The sequence below is a fragment of the Lonchura striata genome, chromosome 1A (genome assembly GCF_050655825.1).
Source record: "Lonchura striata isolate lonStrDom1 chromosome 1A, ASM5065582v1, whole genome shotgun sequence".
Classification (NCBI taxonomy): domain Eukaryota; kingdom Metazoa; phylum Chordata; class Aves; order Passeriformes; family Estrildidae; genus Lonchura; species Lonchura striata.
This window is the reverse complement of record NC_140741.1, coordinates 22,838,960-22,864,843: the sequence shown is the minus strand read 5'-3', so window position 1 is coordinate 22,864,843 and position 25,884 is coordinate 22,838,960. Positions and strand designations below refer to the sequence as shown.

At 41.6% G+C, this 25,884-nt stretch overlaps 2 protein-coding genes across 9 annotated transcripts in view; both read left to right on the top strand.

Moving 5' to 3' along the window:
• PAH (phenylalanine hydroxylase) overlaps window positions 1-12,008 on the top strand; it is a 36,864-nt gene extending 24,856 nt beyond the window's left edge. For all 3 annotated transcript variants that reach the window (XM_085569614.1, XM_021536335.3, XM_085569615.1), the window contains 9 exons: window positions 81-148; window positions 2,497-2,693; window positions 3,072-3,207; window positions 4,183-4,252; window positions 5,610-5,666; window positions 6,674-6,769; window positions 7,083-7,216; window positions 9,360-9,475; window positions 10,042-12,008. In XM_085569614.1, coding sequence (XP_085425740.1) covers window positions 81-148; window positions 2,497-2,693; window positions 3,072-3,207; window positions 4,183-4,252; window positions 5,610-5,666; window positions 6,674-6,769; window positions 7,083-7,216; window positions 9,360-9,475; window positions 10,042-10,085 — 918 coding nt within the window. In that variant the 3' untranslated portion in view covers window positions 10,086-12,008. The remainder of the gene's footprint in view (window positions 1-80; window positions 149-2,496; window positions 2,694-3,071; window positions 3,208-4,182; window positions 4,253-5,609; window positions 5,667-6,673; window positions 6,770-7,082; window positions 7,217-9,359; window positions 9,476-10,041) is intronic.
• A 1,918-nt stretch (window positions 12,009-13,926) lies between these two features.
• LOC110473828 (tyrosine 3-monooxygenase-like) overlaps window positions 13,927-25,884 on the top strand; it is a 29,230-nt gene continuing 17,272 nt past the window's right edge. For all 6 annotated transcript variants that reach the window (XR_014952157.1, XM_085569610.1, XM_021536710.4 and 3 more), the window contains exons 1-6: window positions 13,927-14,590; window positions 15,469-15,643; window positions 17,524-17,612; window positions 19,543-19,610; window positions 20,796-20,846; window positions 24,777-24,922. Coding sequence is in view for 5 of the 6 variants with exons in the window: in XM_085569610.1 (XP_085425736.1) it covers window positions 14,189-14,590; window positions 15,469-15,643; window positions 17,524-17,612; window positions 19,543-19,610; window positions 20,796-20,846; window positions 24,777-24,922 (931 nt within the window). In the remaining variant the exon portion in view is untranslated. The remainder of the gene's footprint in view (window positions 14,591-15,468; window positions 15,644-17,523; window positions 17,613-19,542; window positions 19,611-20,795; window positions 20,847-24,776; window positions 24,923-25,884) is intronic.

Genomic DNA, 25,884 nt, shown 5'->3' with positions numbered 1-25,884 from the left:
GTGCTCGCTGAGAGGAAGGCTCTTCACCTTTTGCACTTACTGATCATTTGCGTGGACTGACCACTGCTGTTTCTCTTCAGGGGTTCAAAGATCCCGTGTACCGGGCCCGGAGGAAGGAGTTTGCAGATATCGCCTACAACTACAGACAGTGAGTACCCACTGCATGGGAGCAAAGCAAGCCCTCATCTCCTGCCCTCTCTAGGATGCTCATCCTGCTGGCTATCCCTGCTTTTCCACAAGCATCCTCCTGCTCTTGGCTTTTCTCTTTTAAATCTTTCTGTTCATGCATTTATCCCCAAATTGCAGCAAAACAAAGGTAAATTGTTCCAGGCACATGTTCAGAAGAGATATCATCTCCCTTCTCTCTGCACAAGACCCCTCTTTCCCAGCTTTGTTGTCTAATTGAGCAGCAGAACTGTTGCTGCTACAAAGACCTGAGCATTGAATAAATCTGGTATTCCCCATTAAACCAGGGCCGGGGGAGGAGTGCCTATCATTAACATTAAAGCAGGATCTGCATACACTATTAAAATAATGAATAACATATGGTTCTGATGCTAATCCAGTGTCTGTCACCCTACTTTTATCATGTCTAATCCTGATGCAATCAGCAATTTAGGCTTTCATTTCCCCAAAAAAATAAATTAATAGAGATGTTCTAATTCAGTTAGAACAGGCTTATTTGATTGCCATCAATGATCAGATCTGGAGGAGGAAAAAATTCTGTTCCCAGAGACACTCACATGTATAGATTGGTACTACTGGGCTTGAGTCTTGCTGGGATTGGTAAAAACTGTGTTTGCAAAGAAAAATTAACATATATTGTAAATATTGGGCTACAATTTGCACAGGATCAAAAGATAGCCCCTGAGCCAAAGAGCTAATATTGTAATCACAAAAGGGGAGACAAAATGGGACTGGTTGATGGAAAGTATAAAATGTCAGGTGAAAAAAGTCAGAAACCCAATTTATCACTAGAAAATTTGGATAAGATATTTGTGTCCAGACGTGAACAGCTGTAATGTCCATTCTTAGCTATCGCACAGAAGATGCAGAGAAATGGACGGGAGGAGAGGCACAACCAAAATTATCAGGCTTCACTGAAAAGGAAAGGGTTCTTAAGTTGTGAAGGTGCTACCCAGCTGCAATACTGAGATGGGTCAGTGGTTGCTTTCCTTGTATCCTTCCAAACATTAATTTCATCCTTTTCTGTATCCCTTCTTTTGCATCTGTACTGTCCTCTTTCTTTGTGCTGTTTGCCTCTACTTTGCCTTTGCTTTTCTGCCTCCTCTCATGATAGATTTACCCACTGTTTTTGTTGAATGCTTGATTTCCCTGACTTCTCTTTTCTTTGCATTTAGCTTGCCTCTTCCCTCTGCCTTACTTTGCTTCTGGTCCCATTGATCCCTTGAATATTTTTTTAATTGCAATTTGAAAGGTTTTTAAGCCATAGCTTCCCCCAGTAGTCCTGGAAGGTGGTTGAGGATTATTTAGGAGTCCTATAAGAACAAAAATCCCCCAGCAATCCTCATAATTCAACTTGATGTTTAAAGCTCCACAGATCAAGGAGAGCTGATACAGTGAGACAGAAAGTGATGGTTCTCCAGAGGAGCTGCCCTGAGGCTCAAGAAAAAAATGAGAAAGTGGGAGATGGTGGGGTGGCATCAAGAGTTTAACAATGGGTCTCTGGGGCTTGGAAAGCTTCAGCATTGATCCAGCAGTGTTGTTAAACCTATTAAGTTCCTTAAACCCCTTTGATTTTTCAAAGCTGTTGGATTCACCTATGGCCTTAGCATTATTGCAAAGGAATTGGTTATTCACAGGCGGCCAAACTGCATTGCTTGTGGTGTATAACTCCTGTTAGTTTCAATATGAGCTAAGCACGTGGAGGCCGGAGGGTGGGATTTAACTCATAATTGCTCCTTACAATGATAAAAAGTCAAACTGGCTGGAGTCTGCATCTGTTACAGCACAGAGCACAGATCAGAATTTCTCTGCCACTGCAACAGAGTTTTATGGAGCTGATGGTTTCATGTTTTTATAAAAACCATTAATATAATGCTCACTAGAGCAAGAAGTAAAACAGTTCCTTCATATCAAGAAAGAAAAAATAAATTGAAACCAATTCAATAAATTGAAACAGAAAACAAGTATTTTTAGAAGAACACCTTTAAAAGACAAATAAGCACTGATATATTTTTAACATAATAATGCAAGAAGCTATCTAAAGGCCATTATCTCAGCCAAGGTCATTTGAGTCCTTTCCTGTCAGTGCCTAGGGACAAATGAGGCTCCTTTTGTGTGCCTGGCTGTGTGCCAGCCCAAAAACATTGCCCCTCCTGCAGCAGCAGCTCCTGGCCAGTCCTAGTAAAACTTCAACATGAAGCAGAATAAGAAAACTGTTTTGAAAATGGCAAGTAGGAAAGGACAAAGAGCTTGTTGATAGCATAGGACATTTCCTGTGGCTGCTATTGAAGATATCAATTTTCTTTCTAGTGGCCAACCTATTCCTCGTGTCACCTATACAGAAGAAGAAAAGAAAACTTGGGGTACTGTCTTCAGGGAGCTGAAGAGTCTGTATCCAACTCATGCTTGCTATGAACACAACCATGTGTTCCCACTGCTGGAGAAGTACTGTGGCTACAGGGAGGACAATATTCCCCAGCTTGAAGATATTTCAAATTTCTTGCAGAGTAAGTTTGAAGCACCTAAAAGAACCAAATGAAATTAAGGACCACAGCTATCAGAGGAAGTGGTACTTCCAGAGAAGGAAGAGCAATCCCTGATTTATCAAAGACTCCCTGTGATGTCTGGGCACATCACTTAGCCTGTGTCCCGGGTCCTTCTCTAATGCTTCTGGGGATACAATGGGACAGATGCTCAGATACTGTGCTGGTGGTATACCTGGGAAGAAAATTGCCTGCAATAAACTCTATATAACATAAGGAGATTAAAAAATAAAAAAAAAAAAAACCCAACCATCAACAAACTTTTCCCAATGTAAGGAGTCTGGATAAGGATAAATCAAACCCATTGGCTGTTTTGAAGATGCTGTCTTTCTGTCCCTTCAGGCTGCACTGGGTTTCGGCTGCGCCCTGTTGCAGGCTTGCTCTCCTCGCGGGATTTCCTGGCTGGGCTGGCATTCCGAGTGTTCCACTCCACGCAGTACATCCGCCACGCCTCCAAGCCCATGTACACCCCGGAGCCGTGAGTACTCTGGCACACCAAGGCTGTCAGGCTGCAGCACACCAACAGCAGGGTCAGTCCAGCTGGGAATAACTGCTTGGGACTCTGCAGCACTCCTGGGAACAGGGCTAAGGGAGAGCAGCCAAAGGACTGCTCTCTTCTGGGAGCATTTATGGAGCCTTTCTAGTCTGTTAACAATCCGCATTCCCTTCTGCAAGTTCTCCCGGGGCAGATGAGATAGTTTTGCTACTGAAGGCTTGCTTGTGTGGTGTCTGGGATGCAAGAGAGTAGTGTACAAGGGCACTTAGCTAAGCTATTAGCACCCAAGTAGTGCGGCAAGGACTCAGCCTGTTGTTCTCAGTACAGAAGCAAGCTTCTGGCAGTAAGACAGGAGAAGCCCAGACCACCTCTTCTTCGTTTTGGAGTGTTTCTCTCTGTTTCTGTCCATTGTCTTTTCCACTTGCCATTTTAAAACCAGATTTCTTATTCTGTTTCATATTGTTGCAAATCTTTCTGTTTTTTTTTTTTTTACTTCCTAATTTCCACAAACTCTTTTTGCTTTCCTTTTTCTCTTTTTGATTCTTCTGACTTTCTTTCCTGCTTTTGTTTACCCTATTGTCGTCATGCCAGGCTGAAATGTCTTCCACAAACTTTTTTCTTCCTTTTTTTTCTTCAAAAAAGGTCTTCCAGGCCTTTTTTGGACATATTATCCCCTTCCTCTTTCCTTCTCTTCTCCAAATCACTTCTCTGTATTTGAAAAATCTAACAGTCCCTGTTGCTGAGGGATGTATGATACAAAAGCACAGAAAACCCTGGGGTTTGCAAACATTTCCACCTCAAGAATAATTTCAGAGCAAAATGTTTTCCTGTGAACAATATCTGCAGGTAGGAGAAAGCGCACTGCACTCTTGACTGTGTGCTGGCTCTAGGGCATTCTTCCAGCATTGCTGGACTTTTCCTGAATGACAGTTACTCAGATGTCATGTTTTCTTGCAGTGATATTTGTCATGAGCTGCTAGGACACGTGCCTCTTTTTGCTGATCCCAGTTTTGCTCAGTTTTCCCAGGTAAGTTATTCAGTAGTTACATTATTTATATAATTAAACACAGTAATTCAGTGGATGATCCAAGAGCTGTGAAGGGTGGTGCAGATTCACCTTCAAGCATATTACCTCACCAATGATATTCAAATGTTAGGGAAAGTGGAGATTTTCTTTTCTTTTCATATTGAAGCGACATTGTGGGTTGAATAAAGTGAGGAATTGTCTCAGCTGTAAGCATGGGAGAAGGCTGGAGAGGAGATTTGTTTTTGGTAGTGTTAATGTCCCTGGAAAAGAAGCCAAACCCTGGTGAAGCAGTAAACCTTTGGCTGCATCCTACCAGAAAACATGTATTTCACACAAAGAAAGAAAGGCATAAAGACAGAAAGAGTGAGAAAGGAAAGGAAAGGAAAGGAAAGGAAAGGAAAGGAAAGGAAAGGAAAGGAAAGGAAAGGAAAGGAAAGGAAAGGAAAGGAAAGGAAAGGAAAGGAAAGGAAAGGAAAGGAAAGGAAAGGAAAGGAAAGGAAAGGAAAGGAAAGGAAAGGAAAGGAAAGGAAAGGAAAGGAAAGGAAAGAGGAAAGGAAAAAGGAAAGGAAATATGGATCTCAAAAGAAAAAAGTCTGTTTGATCTACTTAGTAAGTTTTTAGTATTGCCTTTAGGCTTTGCCCTTTCCCAGAACTGGTGTTTCCTTCCAGATGAGAACTACTGTACCTTAGCTTCCTAGGATTTTACATGGTGATAAGCTGCTCGAATGCCTTTGCTCTGGTGGGGGAGGGTGGGGGGGGCGGGGAGCCCTCTGATTTTTGCACTATGCAGTCCTCACTAGAGCAAATCAAGCAAGGAACCTGGCTATATTAGTCTCACATGTCTGTTTTTTGAATCCAACCATTGCATGCATCCTGGAAAAGTCTCCAAGGTATGAATAAGCTCTTTCAAATCATGCCCTGTCATTCAGAAAAAAATAGCTCATTCAAAGTTCCAGGAAAACTTCTTTAATCAGGACCCATCAAAACAAAGAGAAATATATAAGGTGTGTAGGTGTGATTGATTTGCCTCCTTTTGTCCCTATCATTCTCTCAGATGTTCATTGTAGAATTGATCAAAAGCCTGTCAAAGCAAGAGGAAAATTTTATTTGACCTCAATGGGCTTTGTACCAGGCACAAAGGATCATGCCTTGTAAATGACATTTGGACAAGACCCTTTGTTCATTTTTGGAGAGAATTCTGGTTTAAAATTGATCTTGCATGATAGGAACATGTCCTGTAAACATTTGTGTGTGGTAGTAAGCAGTGGTAACATTTAAAATGTGAGCAATTACATAAAAGGGGGCAGGAAGAATGTCTGCAATAAACAGCTTGAAGAATAATGGTTTATTGTTACAGGAAATTGGACTGGCATCTCTGGGAGCTCCAGATGATTTCATCGAGAAACTTGCTACGGTAATTTAATAAATGAGGGCTCAATTTTCCAAAGCGCCCTGTGTTGTCTTAATTCTGCTGCCACTGAAGTCACTGGTAGAACTCCCATAGAGCTGAATGGGATCAGAGTGAAGGCTGTGATTGGAAAACCCTACCCCGAAACAGTTGCATTAAAGGAAAATAGCTTTGGCACCCTTTATTCAAAGTGACAGTTCTGATTAAACACAGAAGCCCAAACAAGATTTCCTCCAGCACAAACATATTGGGCAAGAAGAGATTATATGTTGCTTCATCCCCACAGGAAATTTCAAGAGGCAGCTTCTGTAGTTGTTTCACCTTCAAGCATATCTTCCAGTCAGGCACTATCCTCTGTAGTCAGCGTAGATCACCTGGATAGCTACTCTGAGACTACTGAGACCCAGAGCTGCAAATTTTGTATAAAAATGGGGGTACTGCTCTAAGATTGGAGCCCTCAGTGCCAAATGGGGGCCACCTGGGCAAAGAATTCCACCAGCTTTGACACTGCTGATAGATAGGGTAGTTTTATCTGAGCCAGGGCAGGTATACCTTCAAAAGAACAGACTCAGGAGTCAAATTTGGCCACTCTCCATCTTCCTTTCCTATTGCAGCAACAGCCTGATCATGCTGCTGCTGCTGTCAGATGCCCTGTGTGAAGCAGGACTCAAACTTTTCTAAAATAAGATTCAAACTTCCACTGGGCTGGCCAGCCAAAATAAAGCTTTATTCCTGTGATTTTATTGCTCCTGCTGACAAAGATAAGCACAGTAAAACACAACTTTGTTTGTCATGGAACCGAACTGATTCTCAGGCAGAGAGAATCTAGTGCTATGTTTCTCCCAGGAGAAGAATTTCAGTCTGAGGGGACATTTATTGCATTTATAGACTTGAATTTGACACACAACATCATCTTATATAGAAATGAAAACTCTAAATGTATTCAAATGAATGTTGTACATATATTACTTTTTATCAAGTAATAATAAATTTCTGTCTCATTTTTTTTCCAGGTTTATTGGTTTACAGTTGAGTTTGGACTTTGTAAGGAAGGAGATTCCCTCAAGGCTTATGGTGCAGGGCTGCTGTCTTCATTTGGGGAGCTGCAGGTGTGTTCTAGAAAATATTTCAAATATGTTTATAATTATTCAAATTCCTTTTCTGAATGTCTTCGGATCTTTGGTTTTGCTTCATACTTTGTGAAGTAGGGTGAAATGTAGTACTGCATTGTAGAGCTCCGATAAATGTGTAGGTGTATGGAGACACGGAACTCACACCTGCTTCTTTCCCAGTAAGTGACATTATCATTGTATACCACAGGAGAAACTCTTCCTCGTCTGAAATGGAGTTGCTCTTTATTTATTTCACAGAATGTTCAAACACTCTTACACTGAAATAAATCTCTTACCTTTTTGTTCATAGTATTGTTTATCAAGTAAGCCTGAGATTCAGCCTCTTGTCCTGGAGAAGACTTCTGTGCAGAAGTACTGTGTTACTGAGTTCCAGCCTATCTACTATGTTGCTGAAAGTTTTAAAGATGCAAAAGAAAAGCTAAGGTACTGCAGTCATTCCAGAGAAGAACCTATTCTTGTCTGCTGCAATTACAGTGGATCTCATTGCCATAAAGAGTCTTGGGTTGACAATCATGTTTTGAGAGGCATTAGAAAAATCTGTGCAATGTTTAAAGATAATAAACATCTCATATCCTCAGAATCTTGGGCAAAAATGAGTAGTAACATTAATATACCTTATGGATGAAACCAAGAATTTGTGCTTAGTGTAACTAAGAGTTTAATTTGTCTAACCAAAATGCAACAAAAAAATTTATCTGTTCAATTGAAGTGATACTGATATTTAAAGTCAAATCTGGCTAATTAATGGAAACCAGGTAATTTTACCATTTCTAGAATTACCAGTTATTGTAAAAAAAAAAAAAAAAATGTATCTACTCCTTTTCCTCTGCAATTATGTCCAGGTTCAGTTCTGATTCTTGGAACAAGAATGGCTCAGCCTGTGTTGGGGTTCAGCTTGGTTTTCACCTTGACAGCATTTCTATTCCTGTTAAAACACCAATGCACTACCATGTTTCTGGGTGTTGGTCAAGCCACTGGGGGCTAGCCTTGGTTCACACTCAACTTATTTTTCACTTGGAGATGCCACACACAGCCTTGTCCCAGACCTACAGTCTTTATCTTTCTACCATTCAAAGATAAATTGTTCTGCATCCCAAGATATTCTGCTACCTCAGGCTCCCCAGATCTGAGGTCTTCCTAGCTCTCTCCGCTTCTGCTTCTTTAGTTGTCATAAGTCTGCAGCTTTTCCTTGTGCCCTTTTCTCTAGGGAAATACCTGTAATGGAAGTATCTGGATGGACTTCTCTTCTGGGCTGTGCTATTAATATCCTGTACAAAGCTTCTTCCTTCTCTGCATGCATCCCTGAGTAGCAAGCTCCTTGAGGAAGTGGAAAATGCTGCCTCATTTAGCTGCAGCAAAATATCTTGGAGCTTTTTTTATTTGCTTCAGTGACCAAATTGAAAAAAACAGTTAAATTGAAATAGAAGTTCTGGGGTTTGGTCCAATGCCTGTGTTAGAGGCTTGCATCTGGACATGTGTGTTTGTGGGTAACAGAATACCTTTCTGAAAAATTATTCTGAGACTGACAGCTTAAGGCATTCATCTTCTAATTGGGATCTTACCTTCAGCCGAGATTTAGGAAAACCATTTTCTAATGTGATCTCTTCCCTTAGAAAAACGAGACCAATGCTGCTAAATTCATCATAACCAACGTAATATTTTTTCACTTTCACACATTTTGGCCTGTTCATACTGAGTTCTGTTTGAGACAATGTCCTTAATAAGGTTAATAATAAGGTTTAAACTGAAGAAGCTTCGTGGGGGTGGCATCCAGCATATTCCACTGTTCTGGGTGTATGGGATTTACCCTGCTGAGTCACAGTCTGCATAGTGGGGCTCCATAATCAACTCCTGCGTGCTTCCCTTCCTCTTTCAGCAATAACTTCAGTAATCCAAAGCAGATATATAAGCCAGTATCCTGCTGGGGTCCACAAGGAGCCTGAAACAATAGCTCTGACCATCTCATCCCATTTAGAGCCCTTCTTTCCGCAGTTCTCTAGTTATGCAAATTAATATTTTCCCAAGACACCATAATCTGAATGCTTCTGACATTGAATTAACTATTTTACAACAGAGAATGCTGCTTCACTCAATTAACTATCATCTAGCTCTTGAATTACCTGAAAACTATGAGGTAATTTAAGAGCTAGACCATGCCAGAAGTTACGTGTCCACTTGCTCTTTGGCATGCCAGGATGATGTAAATCCTTGACCTTGATTCCCCAGAAACTCAGACTTGGATTAGAATTCCTACCTTTTGCACTAATGAAAGGAAAATGAGGTGTTCAAGCTTGGCAGATCCCAGTTTCTACATAGCTGGCCTATACCAGGAGCAGTGTTGCCATGCCAATAGCTTAGTTAGTCCTATTCAGAAAAAAACAGGTGATAAGGACAAATGCCATTTCAAGTGTGTTGCAGAACATTGTAGGTCTTGGGTCAATCAGTAGGAATTTCTGTTATTTCCTCCCATAGATTTTCTTATTCCCACAATCAACAAATGCACACACCAAGAAAAGGGTTCGTGAAAAAAAAATTAAACTGTACATTTGTTTGCTTTTTCTCTCAGGAAATTTGCTCAAACAATCCCTCGTCCTTTCTCTGTTCGGTACAATCCCTACACACAGAGGATTGAAGTTTTGGACAATGCAAAGCAGCTGAAGAACTTAGCTGACACGATCAATAGTAAGGAATTGTACACTTGTTACCTTGAATTCCTCAAAACTTGGGTCAGAAATAGGAGCCACAAGGCAGATTCCATCTGGTTGCATTTAATGCTCTGAGCCTATCCAAAATAAGGCAGCACACATCTCTTTCCTCATGAAAAAATTACTTCCCGATTCTAGCCAAGCTTCAACAAGCATTTCCACTTCACTGTAACTTGCTAAATCTGAAAAACCCAGTTTTGGGGGAAATGCTAGGAAATGGCAGATGGCTTTGAGGTGGATCCTAGCTGTTTTCAGTAAGGAAGTGAAGGAGAAGATGGCTTTGATCATATTTCCCCCCTCACATTGGCTAGCCTGTTGTGAGCCAGCTCCTCTGATCTTGTGAGCCAGCCTTCTGTGGGTAATGAAGGCAAAGGGATGACACTGCAAACCTACCTCCAGTAAGACCCTAATAAACGTGTCCAGTTTAGCACTTCTGTGCTCACCTTATTCTTTAAGAGATTGGATATAAAGGGTAAAAAACATACAGAAGTGTTTGAAATTGGCTAGTTCTGGAATTAACTGCTCTGTTTATTTCCTTTGCAGGTGAGATTGGGATCCTTTGCAATGCCCTCCAGAAGATCAAATGAAGATTTGCTGTAACTTGCCAGTGACTAGAAGCTATCATGTGCAAATGCCAGTCTTGATCTAGCCTCAGTATATTATCTTCTGGTGAACTGCATCAATAATTATGTTATATATCTTAATTATTAGAGATTAGCAGATAAACAGACATCTATAGGTGACCCTCAATTCTTTTGGCCTTCAGACACTAATCCATTTTTTTCTTACTAATGTATAAAAATTACCTTATTCCTGGGAACATGGGGGAAGTCTGTACATGTTTTGTGCCAAAGGTTAGCAGAAGGAGATCTTTACCATGCAGAGCAAAATCTGCTGCTCCTGTAAGGTCTAGGACCAGGGATGGGATGTCAATGATGAACAGAATGATCCACCTTGCCTTCTCTCACAGTCACTCTTCACTCAGTGTCTCCTGCCTCCCAGTTTTCCAAGGTTCCCGTGGAGTCTGGAACTCTAAACCTTTCAGGGTATGCAGAGGAGATTTCTCTTAACAGGCATATTCAACAACTCACAGTGGATGGCTGATGTGTGAAGGCTACATTTTCTTTGTGTGTGTCCTTCCCTGAGAGGTGTATCTTAATTTTCTGGTCTCACAACCTAGAAGGTGAATGCACCTTGGAAATGGAGAGGAAGTGCCTGTTACAATTAAGCTGAAGAGGTTGGAGCCTTTCAGCTCCTAACTCACTGTATCTTGGCTTGAGTCCCCACCAAAGCCATGGAAAGCCTGGGTCTGCTGTGCCCAGTCTAACTGCATTCAAACCCAAACATGTTATCTTTCAAGACAGGTCCTAAGTAACAACACCTTTTTGTATCTCCACTGCCCATTTCCTGGGGTCTATCTCAGCTGAATCACAAAATGGAACCATAGGTGGCTCCAGCTTAACTCAGTGGCTGAGCATGGAGAGAGAAGAGTTTTGCTGTTCAGGAAACTGTTTCTGTATTTAACCAATAAATTTCACTCAAATCAGCTAATTGCCCTTTTGGACTGGTCCATATTGTATAGTGCCTCCTGGTTGAAGGAGGGAACTCAGCATTGGATCATTGGAGCAGAATGGAGCAAAGCAAAACTGAACTGCATTTCCAGCTTCAAGTAATTTTGCATCATGACACTTAACATGGCTCGGGGTCACATTTCTCTTAGAAGATTGAAAGATGGAGAGGGATTTGAAAGCCCATGAGTCTCATACCTTTATTAGTATTAATTTTGTATTTATAGTTTTAAAATCAATACTGCTTCAATGTAAGCATCATCCTTTAGGAAGATAGAAGGTACAGTTCTTTTCCTTATATATATGGTGTGTAATAATATTAAAGATACCAGCTGGAACCCTTTTCAATAGACATATATTTATGCAAAATGGTATCATTTTGGTGCTTTGAAGTATCCTTTTTTATCTCAGTATCTTTTTATTCCTTTTTTTCTCATCACAATATCTCTCTAGATCTTTCAATCACACTTGACATGTATTTTCAGTGTAAAAGTAGCCCGTATTTTTATCTCTTAGTATAATAGGATCCATGAGGTAACTGTATGCTACAAAGAGGCAATTTCATCCCAAGGGTAAAGTCTTTCAAACTAATCCTCAGAGATCTTTCCAAGCTCCTCTGCTTCTGGCTTAAATGACAGCAGCAGTAGTTCTATAGTGATATTGAGAGCTCAGAATTCATTATTTTCTTTTATGTGCAAGTGGAATAGTTAGAGAATATTGATGCCACATGTCTGATTCTCTGTCCCTTAATGCAGGTTTAAATGAGCAATAGCTCCAGCCAAAGCAGCATAGCATGGCTGCTCAGCAAGACAGATGAGAAAAAATTAAATGTTCAGCATTTTAAAAGCAGAGGAAATGTATGGAAAGTAGATTTTCTTGCAGAACAAATAATCTTGTACCTAAGTACTTTAAATACTACAAATAAATCATATTTTAAATAGCGCTCCTTAATGGGTGACTTCTTATTTCCATGGTTAAAGAAAGTTCCAGCTGTGTAGGAAATCAGTGTAAATCCTCCTTGTATGGTAAGCATCCAATTCAAGCAGAATTAAATACCCAGGTAGGAGGGAATGCCCATCTGAGGTGCTCCCCAAAACAGAAAAAGGCTCTCTTGACTGTCACTCATCTGGATGAGTGACAGATTATAAGATTGATAAAAACCTTTCCTGATGTGTGCCATTACTTAGAAATGCACAGCCAAGCCCAGCTTGCTCTACATTTGCATACTCCATAAGTCTTTGGGTGCTACTCTGACTAACCTACACCAAGTTAATCTTTGCGGTAACCTTCCTCACTTCTACCCCACTATGATCACATTTCTTGGTATCCTCATCTCCAGCTCAGGTGATCAAAGAAGCTTTTTTTGAGGCCCTTTCCTTTATGTTGACCTTGGCCCAGGTCAATGTTTATGATGGAGGACACCAGTCTGCACTGGTGGACTCCTCTGGGTGTCTTAAGATGCCTAGATCTGACAGCAGCCTTGGAAAGGGACATTTTAGTCCTCAGAGAATGCAGAAATTGTTGGAAAAGGGATTAAGGACAGCAGCAGCCCACAGGAATGCATTCTTTTTAAACCTCCCTCTGTTTCTTCAAATCATGCTGACAGCTGTCAGAGATAACATTTTGATGTTCAGGTGTAACCATCTAAATTAACTTAAATAAACAAAAAATATTAATGCTGCATCTATATCAAATGAGTGGCACTCTGCTCATACAGGATAAAGATACCTGCAATGGTACCAGGTTAAAAAAAAGGGCAGGTTGTTTGTGGTGATCAGACCTGGCCTTCTTCTCCTGTGCCCAGCCTTGCCACCACAGCTGGGGGAATGTGGAATGGGGGAGTGGGAAGAGCTTTTGTTCTTAAAGCCCATTTCTACACCCAGCTAACTCAGTTGCAGCTGCCATTCAAGCACCTCTGAGGTGCCCCCTTGCCCTCCTGGAGTCACCTGGGACAGAAGCCAGGCCTGGAGGGTGCTGCAGTGTGCATGAGGGACGGGTTCTGCATCAGTGGTGGGTTCTACATGGCAAACAGTAGCCTGCCCCATGGCCCCTGGGCATGGCTGGGCATGGCTGGAACACCCCTCACCACACCCTGCAAATCCCACTGTGCCTGAGGTCTGGAGGAGCCAACATTCCCCAGGGTGCTGAGACCTCCCTCTTGGGCACAATGCTGCAAAATTCACCTTGGGTTTGTCTGTCAGAGGGAAATAGATGAGGAAATCAAGATCTTCCCAGTGCTCTGTCTTGACCCAAGGGAAGACATGGTGCTGTCGTGATCCCTAGAGAACAAAATTTTGTTTATATTCCCTGGCCAGGGAAGAAGTAAGAGCACGATAACACTTAGAGGTGTGGCCGAGGCAGGATAAGCTAAGGGACACATAAAAAATGGCTCCACCTGCAAAGGGAGGCCAGAGAGGTGGTCTTATCTCTGGACCTGCAGGATGACCTTCACAGGGGGTCTGGCACACTGTAACTTGAAGTATGAAGATATGGGTGCTCATATCTAGAAATAATTTTTTGATGCCAAGTGTAAGGAAAGGGAAGATGTGCCTGCCCTGTCAGGCACAGAGTTAAATCCCCCTGGAACTTATCCTGCCACACACAAGAAAGATGTGACCCTGGTCTTGAGAGCCTATTTCACTGGAGAAAAAATCATGACAGAAATAAGTTTCAATGGAGGAACACAGCCTGGAGGCAGCACTCCTCTCTTGGAGGGGTAGGATAGAGCAGGTTCATATCCTGTGGGTAGGAAAAGCTCAGAAGTAGGCAATGGATTCTGACTCTGGCTGAGGTATCTCTGACACTCCCAGAATTGTGTCTATGCAGAGGAGACAGCACTTAGATGGGGCTAGAATTTGGGAGAAGAGCCCACTGGGGATATAGACAATACAGAGAGAGTGAGGATGAAGGACAGCCTCAGACACTGTGCAGGTCAGTCCAGACTGGGAGATGTAAATGGAGCTCGGGCTAATTGATTGTCTCTCCACAAAGGAAGCCCTATCCAGGGCTGAACAGCTTGCAGATACCTTCAAACAGAGCAGGAGGACTGCACTTTGAAGTTGCCAGGGGGAGGAGGGCTATCTTGGGCTCTTGCGCACATCCCACACAGGCGGCTTCCCTTGATGTGTTCTGGCATGGCCAACATAAATGTCCCTACACCTAACACACAGCAACCAGCTTGTGTCCCTGCTCCTGGCAGCTCTGAGCTCCCCACACACAGACACATTGCATCTCCAGTCCCACCAGCTCCCCTGGCCATTGCTCCCACACCCTTGGGTGGTTTCCACTCAATATCTGGCTGTTGCAATTCACCCCCCTGTCTCCCAATGAAGACTGATTTGGTGGGGATGTCAGGCCCAAAAGAAGATGCCAACAAGGAGAAGGAGATGTGTGGCATGCAATCATTGAACGGCCAAGGCAGCCTGGACTCCAACAGGGAGGATGACAGAGCAACTCTCATCCTGACCCTCACACTCTACAATGTGAGGAAGATGGAGCTCTCTAAGGCAGCCGCAGTCTTTGAGGTACAGACCTCAATGTCCCCTTCCTTTGCTGAGCCTTCTCTTCTGTCTCTGCTTCCTTCATATCTCCCAGTCTGCATCTCTCCCCTCCTCACTCTTCTCCTGCTCCCTGCCTGACTTGCACCTCCTGCTGCCTTCCCCCTTTTTCGCTGTCCTGGTTTTGCTCCAGCTGCTCAGAGAGGTGGGCAAAGAGGGAGAGTGCTCTGTTGGGAGGGACATCTGGGCACAGTCTTTTAGAAGAATCACCATTTCATGCAAGGGCTGTTTAGAGAGGAGATAGCAATCAGATGCTTCTTTCTAGCAGTTGTGGTGGCCGGCATTTCAAGCACTCAGACTGTGGGGATGCTAGAAGCCAGTGAATTTTCTCCACATATTTGGCAGGAGATACAAAGGCTATAAGTGCTGTGAGCCACACAGACATTATGTAGTCTGGACACTTGAAGTACCCCTACCAGGTGCTCACTCTTATCTGGGAAAATGAATTACTCTAAAGAAAACTATTGTGCTTGTTACTTATTTCTCACAATTATTTAATGATTATGGTGCTATTATACATCAATAGGTCTGCTCTCATTCTGGCAGGATTTTAAGTAACTCAGCCACTCATTTGCTATTTCTGCACAGATGATATTCTACAGTCAACAGTATATCATCTTTCATCTCCTTCTTTCTCTACGCAATGCTATAGTGTTTAATCTTTAGCTCTGTCTGTATTTTAGCTCTTTGTAAACCAGACATTACTGGACTTCATTACATAACATGTGCTTCTAGTTAATACCTCTTTTAGTCACCTTTTAAAGACATTGTAGAAATGTATCTAGACTTACCTGGATTTTCAGTCTTTGGAGAAGCTTCATCATATGAACACTTGGCTCTTGCAGATGTTTGAAACTCAAATCTGTCACTTTGAAACCCGTCGAGCCAAAAAGCCCAAGAACTCTGTGGATGATCTTGACATTTTTGTTGAATGCGAAGTTCACAGTGCTGATGTTGGTATCCTTATCACCTCCTTAAAGAGAGTAGCAAAGGATGTGAAAACCAGCAGAGAAGACAAAGGTAAGAAATGTATGCATCTCTTAGTGCACTTCTTTTGGAGTAATTTTTAGTTTTAGCTTCAGCTTCATAATAGTAGTTCAATTTGTCTGGAAAGCCAGTGAGTGTGCATTCATTATTTGTCTCTGCATGGCTGCTTTCCACTGCCATTGGTGCAGAAAGGGAGGCACTTTATCATTGCCTGTGGAACTGAGGTGAGAAGTTTTCCAGCAAAGAGGGAGATGGGAAGGATAGAACAGCAGAAAAAAAGCTGAAGAAAACTAGAAACTCCTCAATGACAGGAAGATTTTGTGCTGAAAGCTGTGCAGAGAACTAATTGCTTCAAGACAAACACAGAGGCAAATGGATGTTTTTCCTGTTTGCAGGGAGGAATGGATGAATACAGCTGTTAGAGACCTTTAATACAATCCTGAGGATGACAGATGAGAAGGCTGAGGGTCCAGCTCACAGAGTGACTTCTCTGAGCACGGAATTACCATGGGGTTTCCCTCCCTTGACGAGGCCAGACAGATATTTCTAGAGCATTTTAACTTACACAGTCCTGTTTGGGCACCTTTGGGTGTTGTTTGAAATTCAGTCAGGCTAACAATGAGAGGCAGCCCTCGCCAAGCTGTTCTCAGGATCTGTGGGCATATGAAAAGGACATCACTGTTATCAGGGAAACTGGAAAGCCAAAGAGGGTTTTGGAGCTGGAGAAGAATTCCTTTAGGATTTCCTTGGGATTTGAGAGGTCTCAGATGTGCCAGGACTTGGAACTACAGTAAAAACTAGAGACTGTTAAAAGAGGCTGTGTTTATGTTTCTTTCTGAAGGGAACAGGCAAGATGTGTATGGGGACACACTGGGGCAGCTGTGATCAGGCACAGGTTTTGAGGGGATATGGCAATAAATAGATGGCAGGAAAGGTACCTTGCATGCAGAACCACTGGTACGGCCACAGACAAAGGCTCAGAAAAGAGATCTGGGTACACATAAGGCATCTGTCAGACTGGAATTTCTTCCTACTTAGAATTGGTTGTAATGCATGAAAATTACATAATTTCCCCAACATCTGTGGGTATTTTTAGATTTGTACTTCTCTAAACTTGATGTGCTTGGATCTAATATAATATAGCAAAAGTTAAATTTACCATTCAGTAGAGAGATGTTGATGTCTTGTCCAGTATGAGATTGAGGTGACCCCAAATGGACCTTTCTGAGTTGTAACACAGAAAGTCAGATTACAGCATCCATCTGATTTGGAAAGCAATATCAACTTTGTGTTTTTCCAGAAATTATTTTTAATTTAAAATAAAATGATCACATTTTATTTTCATTTTAGTCACTTATAAAGCTTCCCACTTCATGAGAAGGAAGCTGTTTGGAAACACGGCTAAAGAATAATGTTTCTGGAAAAAATAATGAGCCAGAAGCAAAATACTTGAAGATTATTTTCACTTCTTTGGTTTCTAGAAATTTTATGAATAACATGTTTTCCTTTTAAAATATTGTCTAACTTTTAAAGGTATGAAAAGGTAAGACTGCTGTTTAGACAAGAACAAAATATATTCTTAAATCCAGAATGAAGAAATAAATTTGTTGTCCTGTGTTAAACAAAAAACACATTTGATCTAAAAAGTATTTTTACCTTTAAAAATTATTTTTATTAATTAAAACTGAGAGATGATCACAGCAAGTTAAATTCAGATAATTTTTCATCCAATCTGCCCATTTGGTCAGGAAGCAATTCAACTACTGAGATGTGTAACAATCATGGTAACATGTAGATATGAATATTCTTATATATTGATGAAAAGAAAGTTTATAATCTTCAGCACAGCTCTTATTTTCTCTCTAAAATGTATTTGATTCTCTCTCACTTAACTCTTTCTGCTTTCTCTCCAGTGCCCTGGTTCCCCAGAAAAATCCAGGATCTGGACAAGTGTCACCATCTGATCACTAAATATGACTCCAGTTTGGACCATGGTCACCCTGTAAGTTTAACATTACTGTTATTTCATCTTTAAAACCACAAAAAGGGTTTTACTGTAACAGCTTTATGTGTGCCCTCTTAGCCCTGCTCTAAGCCCTGCTCTAGGAGAGGGAAAGAAAAATGCACTGTAGAGTCCTGCTCTGGTGATGATAGTAAGGCAAAGTACTTGGAACAAACAAACAAACAATTTAACACTTATTTCTCATCAAAGTTTCCCAGCTTTAGTACAGATGAGACATGAGTTAGGCACAGACACAAAAGGGACCCCAAAAGGTCACTTGACAAGTCAGGTCACAGAAGCATTTTATTCTGTCAAGAATCACATAGAAGCAATGCATGGAAGGGACAAAAAGAAGAGATACTTTGCACTGAGAAATGTAGTGAAGGTTAGATGTGTGTCAACAGAAACTACAAGACATTTTTTTGTCATTCTCTTCTCTACATGTCTGAATTCTGTTTAGTCCCTTTCATTAGCCTACACCAGGTTTTGTTGTGAGCTATATACAGTCCTGTATAATATAAAAAAGACCTTTCCAAGTCTGTAAGTCTATATTTTATTTTTGAGAATCATTTATTCAACTATAATGCTCTAGGAGAGCTTCATGTCCTACTTAACAAGGACATCTTTCATTCTTCCTTATTTCTTTCTGATACAAACAGTCCAAGTGTTTGTAATTTTCCTGAGCTAACTCTTAGGCTGTTTCTCATTAGATAAATGAGCACACATAGGGAATTCTTTGAACTGGACTAGGTTCCCCTCACCCTTTGCCAAATAGAAGGTGTGAGCACTGAAGAGGTTGCAAGGAAGCAGCAGTGGTGCTGAGTTACTGAAGTATTGAGTGGGAATAAATCTAAATGGCAGAATGTAGTGCAATTTAGAAATACCTAACAAGTTGAAAACAAGTTATCTCAGGCACTGAACATCCCTTGTCTGTGGCAGGAGAGGGCACAGTGTGGGCTGATTTACCAGACTTCTGAGCAGGGCTCAGAAATGGAGGAAAGCACAAAAGAAGCTGATGTACAGGTAGCTCAGCAAACATTTTGCATATACATTTCCTATCAAATAGACAGTTTGGGTTGTTTCTCTCCACACCTTCAGTTTGTTCTTTACTGGCCAAAACAATCAAACTGATGTCACTGTGGCACCAGTTTCTGGGCTCCCCTGTCACTGGCTGCAGGTGCCCCAGGGAGGCTCCTGCTGCACAGAGAATGGGTGCAGAGCCCACAGGGACAAAGCTGGGATGTCCCTGCATCTGTGTGAGTCAGGCCCAGCAGCTTTTTGTGGGTTTTGCATGGGCTTGGTACAGCCACTGACAAGCACCTGAATGAACATATTACCCACAATACATGATGAAATAAACATGCTCTCAGGATCCAGCTCTTTCCTCAGATTCATCCACACAACACTCATTAACTGCAGGGTTACTGGTATTATTGCTACACTAAAAATTATGTGAATAAACCTAAGGGACAAATTTGGCTTGCAGGATACAAAGTAGTTCCAGTAAATTCTGAATATTTTAGAATAATAAATATTTGTACAGTGATGCTGATCAATGCTGTTTTATGAGTTATATTAGCACACAGTTCCAGATTTAAGTTTTAGTACCTATTATGAATGATGCAAATTAAAAGGAATGTTATTCCATGTCTGTATGCATATTCAATAGCTGGCAAAGCCTGCTTGAAGTTTTATTTTTAGTAAACACAGAAGGATCAGAAAGAAAATGCTGGTGTTCAGTAGGTAAACATCCCCTTTAAACAGATACCACTGAGTCTGTCTTTATCACAACATAGTAAAAAATGGACAGTGAGAACTGGGTGGGGACCCTGCACTTCCACAGATCCAGTGGTGGTTCTGATGATTTCTACTTATGCCCACAGATCTCTCACAATGTAAAACTTTTTTTCCTGATTATTTTCTAACCCAGGGATACTCTGACCTGGAGTACAACAAGAGGAGGGCGTTCTTTGCCGACCTGGCCTTGAATTACAGAGCGTAAGTACAAGGCTGCTGAAGGGAAAGTGCAACAGTCCACGCTGTCAGACTTGACGTGCAAAAAATGTCATTGATGTCATTTTGTTCATGTATCAGTGGGGCCACTTTTGAGACACCAAAATTCAGCCACAAAAGCTTTCACTCCATGTGAACTAGACTTTTGTGATGGCACAGCAAAAACATTTTAAGACAAAAAATCTGAAGACTGCATTCACATATCCCAGTCCAGTGCTGGATTTTGTTTTAGCAGAAGTGATTGCAATATGACCCTTCATTTTAATTTTCAAGTTCCTTTTAGGACTTGGTGCTGAGCTGAGGCTAATCTTTTTCAAGAAAATTTGAGGAACAATATTTACAAACATACTTTTGACAGTGGAAAGTGATTTACTGCTTTTTGTTATTTGCTTTTTTAAGTGTCTCTGTCTATGGACACTAACTACCTAAAAACATAAAAAGCTTTCAGTTCTCATGTAAGTGATGGGAAATGTTTCTACCTTTATGTGTAAAACTTCACCAGAACTACACTGCTTTCTGTAGGGTAAATCAAAGGTGAAGGTACAACTGGTCATGGTTTATCAGCCTCATGTTATCCAAGAACTGGTGAAGTCTCCAAAGACTTCTGTGAGATTTCTGAATACAGTTTTGTCTTTCCATTAAATATCAGAGTCAGCACAGCTCAGAACAGCCCAAAAGCAGAACTGAACTGACTCAGAGCTACAGAGGAAATAACAGTGAGGAAGAGGAGAAAAGAGCACCCATCAGTGAATCAGTGCTAACAACACAGAGAGTGCCTGGGCAGCTCTCTGCCCATGGGTTTCTTAAAGCTTCTCTGTGATGGTGCTGAGCTGATCACATCCTCCAGGGAGGGTCCCTCCAGGCACACACTGTGTTTTGCTCACCTTCAGCAGAGGCAGTGGCAAGCCTGGAGGTCCCTAATTCCATCTGTGAACCAGAAACACAGCTTCCTTTCTCATATATCCCTCTGTTTCCTCCCCACATTGTAATAGAAGAGAGAACACCCACATTAGAGCTGACCAAGACAAACAGATGGTTCATTATTAACTATTTAGCTGTTTCTATTTTCATTACATCAAAAATTCACAGTGCAGGCAAAAAAAAAAAAAAAGCTTGGAAACTGAACTTGAAATCTTGAGACACGAGTCGTATTTCTTCTCTTCATTACAGAGGAGATCCTTTACCTCACATTGAGTACACAGCACAGGAAACGGCAACCTGGTGAGTTTGGTACTTGTGCTTCAACTGCTGGGCTATTCCACAGCAGTCCCGGGAAAGACCAGCAATGTGAGACAGCTATAACCTTTTTAAAATGTTGTTCATCCAACGTAATTTTGCTCTTTGGTTAAATGTCATCTTTTGGTCATTTGTTTTGCAGAAAGCCATTCTCAGAGCTGGTCTTAACTATTCACTTTCTAGAGTAAAAGGCATTTTCCTGACTATCTCCCTACCTGCAGATCCCATCAGGATATCAGAAGCCAGAAAACACCCGTACCCTATTGAATTACTTGTTCTGACTGACCTCTAATTCACCATAGCTATGGTGCTGGCAGAAATATCACATTCTCAGACTAGTTATCAGGAGAAAATGCCCACTGACAGGACAGAAATTCACTCAGAGGATATGGCTAATTCAATATCCACAGGACAGAGGAGCCTTGCTTGTTCTCCTTCAAGTATTCATTGCTTTTAACATGAATATGTATCATTTTCTCAAACTGAAGGTAGAGGAAAGTTTGAAATGCCTTTCAAATATACATTATTTACACTGTGAAAAGGCCTTAGGTATCATATGAAATGATGGTAAATTATTTTTACAAGGCTACAGCATTTCTTCACATGGGCTTTGTTTCTCCTGAAGGTCTGCCACTCAAGAAAAAAAAACAAAAAAAAAGAGACCCCCAAACCACAACCAATGAATTAAATAAAATTAATTCAATTCAAAGCATTTTAAACAGTATGCGAAATATGTGGCAGATTTGAAAGAGAGCAGAGTTCTTATTTCAAATCCCTCTCTTTCCAGTTTTCCCCACTAACTTTAAAATTTATCAGTAAGCAGCAGTAATTCCACATTTGTGTGATACTACAAAGCATTAATATGTCCAAATGTCTCAAGTAAGAGCAGAGTCCTGGGATTGTGCAAGGTTCCATATAGGCACATAAGAGAGAGTCTTTGTTCAGAAATTAAAATCAAAAGAATGCCTAAAGGTAGGGGAAAGGAAGAATGAAGACCACATTTTCTAACTGCAACTGAAAACCCCAGAACTTAAGTAATTTGCCCTGAATAACAAGCAAAGATTATTCCAATTCCAAGATTTAAATCTGTAGAACTAGATGCCTCATGCCAGAACCTCTCTGGCATCCCACCTCTTTCAATACTTTAAGTAAAATCTGCTTTGCCACAGAAAGCCATGACCACATAAAAACCTTGCATCCAGCTCATCCAGGAGGACACACTTTTATTAAGCTCAAATAGGTTTTATAGCATCTTTCAATAGTCAAAGATTGATGGTCAGTGTAATGCTCATGATTACTACCACCAGCCAACAATTTTGGCATGGGATGGTGTGTGGGAATGTCATATTTAGGAAAATTTAATTTTGTGTTCTTTCCTGTTTTTCTCTTTTATTGCCAACCTTCGTCATTCCAGCTCTTCTCCACCTAGAATTAGACCCATTGTGGCAACAGAATAGACTTTTAAAGAGTATCTGCCCATTTCCTTAATCAGCCAACCCCAGCAACCCAGGTTATCTTGTTATGTAAAGCTGTTTCCAAAATTAGCCTTCACAATTTTTATCACAGCCCCCTGAGACTGTGCCCTGAGGTCAGCTGCATTACAGCACAGCTTAATTGAGCACTGTGCAATTGCAGAGGAAATTTGTAGCACAAGCTAAATTCCCTTGGTGTCACTCTGAGGAGATGCTGGATGCCTTCAGTTTGTAGCAACGTGGTTATAAAAATGAAAACCAAGCCAGCAAAGAAATATGACTTTCAGAAAACAGAGGGTACAGATGATCTGAGCTTTTGTTTTCAAAGTGACTTCTTGGAAGGCCCTGAAACGAAGCAATCAGAGATGCTATATGGGCAAAATCTGTGTAAGAAAAATGGAGAATTCAGGAGAAAATTATGGGAATGCACCTGCCACATCTTTAAACTCTGTCAAGCATCTGGAGCCATCTTTTATTAGGATGCTCCTTTCTAGAGCGTTTCATAAAGTTTGCTTCCAGCAGTTCTTTCATACCTGCTACTCTCTTGACTTTGGAGGATTAACTTAGATGATTGTCTTAGAGGACCACTTAGCTTTGGCTAATTCATCACTGGTCCCTGGGACTGCCTGCATGTCTGCGGTAGCCAGTGTTTGGACACACAGCAGAATGACACTTTGATAAAAGAGACCATATGTGCACAAGTGTAAACAAGGCTGCTCTCTCTAGACTCCCTTCTGAGCATGAACCCTGTACTGGTTCAAATCCCACACAACCCCCTGAAGTCAGTAGTATTCTATGAGGAAATAAGCCAGGGGAACACTTGAACTCTAGTCCTCCTCATTTTTTCCTAATTCCTCCATGGAAATGGCCCAGTCTCCTGTGGCTTTTGCAATAGTGACAGCAGCCACTGTTTCCCTCTGTTCTTTTAACTTTTTTCCTCCTAAGGTTTTCCTCCCCCGCTTCATTCTGGTTCATTATTACTCCCACACTGCGTAAGACAGTGGTACAAATAAAGAGCCATTACCAGGGAATGGCTATCACCTCCATAGCAACAACAGCATCACAAAAAGGAGAATAATAATAATAATGGTAAAAAAAAATTACAAAGCAAACGAAAGGTCATTTCCCATACCCGGCATTTCCAAGAATGATCTCAATTTTCATAAAACAATGTTTATAAAGTTGTTGAGACCCTAGGGCCACGTCTGAACAAAAATAACCGTTTCTATAAGGTTCTTTGCCATCCTATTACTACTTGCTTATTTTGCAACAGCTAAATATGTTCCAAACCACAACCCTAAATCCAAGAGAAGCTTAAAGCCTGTGCCCAAATCAGGTTACATATATTATTTTCAGCTGGTCTCTTTTTGCGTAGTGGGATAAATGCTTCAAGAAGCTGGCATATCTTTCAAATACATAGCCCGTGCTAGGCATTTTGAAGTACAAAAATACAAACCTCTTCACCTGTCCAGATATTACCCTTCAGTATCAGAAGAGATGCTTTTCCCAGAGGTTTTTAGGAGGCAGATCTAGGGCAGGCTTCAGGGTGGAAAAGGAGGGACCAACATTTCAAGTTGTACCCAAAGATAGAAAGGAGGGGAATACCCGATTCATTCTTTTCCTAAACTGAACAACAGAGTATCCCAGATTCAGCTCTCTCCAAGATTTCCCTGATGCCTCCAACACCCTTAGCAAGAAGGTGCCTAATCAAGAAACAATTCTGTATCAGAATTAGAGTTATGTAACATCAAAGAACACCTTTTGAAGGAAAAGTAAAATAAAAAGCCCTTATGATTTTCTACATCCAACCAGAAACAGCTTTCAAGCACCAGGTGTCCCGAGCTCAGATTTTTAGACTATGACCCCCATGCTGGGACTTTACTTCTCTCTGTGGATCTGTAGATGGTACAGATAAATACTGCTTTGTAGGGCGCGCTGTGCTCCAGGATGGTTTATGTGAATGGAGATGAGAGATCTCTGAAGGCTGCTCTAAGGTTTATTAGGGACGCAGAAAGGTCCTGCCTCGAGCTGCCAGACACAGCACATGGCAAGGCTTGAGGGGATGGGAGAGGGGAGAGACAGGAGGATGCTCTAGGAAAGGGTGGAGGTCCTATGAGGGGGAAGATCCAAGAGAGGGTCTGGCCCCTCAGAGACCCCTTATCAGGGGGCTTCAGGGTGGGCTGGAACAAGGCTTGGGCCAATGGGGTTACAGCACTTGATGTTTTAGGGAGGGATACAGGTGTGGGGTGAACCATACATTTTGGGGAGTGAGATGGAATAGTCCACTTGACCCCTGGACCCATCCATGGGCAAAGGCATTGTCTGGCTAGCAGGGAGGACTGTTCTCATCCTGGATGTATTATTTATGGATAATTATATTTATCCATCCTTCCCAACACTGCTTTATTGAGGTGTCTCACACTATCTGGTTTTTGATTTCCAGGAAAGAAGTCTACAGGAAGCTGAGGAGCCTTTACCCTACTCATGCCTGTGCCCAGTACCTGGATGCTTTCCAGCAGCTCGAGAAGCACTGCGGCTACCGAGAGGATAACATCCCTCAGCTTCAGGATGTCTCCAGATATTTAAAAGGTCAGTCATTATAAACCATGATTTATTCTAGGGTTCCCTGCACATATTTGTGCACCACAAGGAAACAAGCTGGTGAGCAGAGCTGATGAGCTCTAGCACAGGGCATTCATTCCACACACACAGAGGGACCCAGTTGGAAGTTTGTGTCTGTTCTGTGAGTGGCAGCTGCTAGTGTGTCACTAACCAGCTAATCCCTGTACTAGCAGCAGTGCAGTCACAGCACACAGTGCCTCAGTGTGACTTCCACCCAGCCTTATATGGGTTTGGCTCTGTTTTATGCTTCCATAACCATGCTGATAGTAAGACCCAAACACAAGCAGAGGTACATACCTCTAAAGTGCATCTTTTTCCTGATCCATCAGGCAGGATGGGGATGTATGCTAGAGAAAATTATTTCCAGGACATCCTCTGGTCAATCAGCAGCTGCCTTGAAACAACTCTGCTTCCTTCTGTCTGTAGCACCACTTGTCACACTAAACTTTTTGGTGCCTGCCATATGCCGACAGGAGAGCACAAAGGATGTGGTGTAGTCCATAAAGGCATGAAGAAGTCACCTTAAAAAAGGACACACAAATTTGCCAGGTTGACCTGTTAGCTAGCAAGGAGCAGGAGAGCAAGGGAGCCTGCATTATGAGGCCACAGGCTACATGGACTCCCAAAGACAGGTGCTTTGTGTAAACCTGATTATCAAGAATTACTAAAGAGAGGTGATTGATCTTTAAAGCCTCCTCCTCAGTGAAAAGATATGCCAGAGGGAGGACAGCTTATCACCATGATGAAATACACAATAAAATATATGTCTTAACTTTCAATCAATTGCATTTAAATACAATACTCAGAAAATCAAGTGACCTGCTCCATATAATAGTAGGGGATATCATTTAGCTTGAATAAGCTTTCTGTGTCTGAAGAGTTTTCTAAGACTTTGACATTTCTGATGAAGATTAAGCTGTTTGATTACA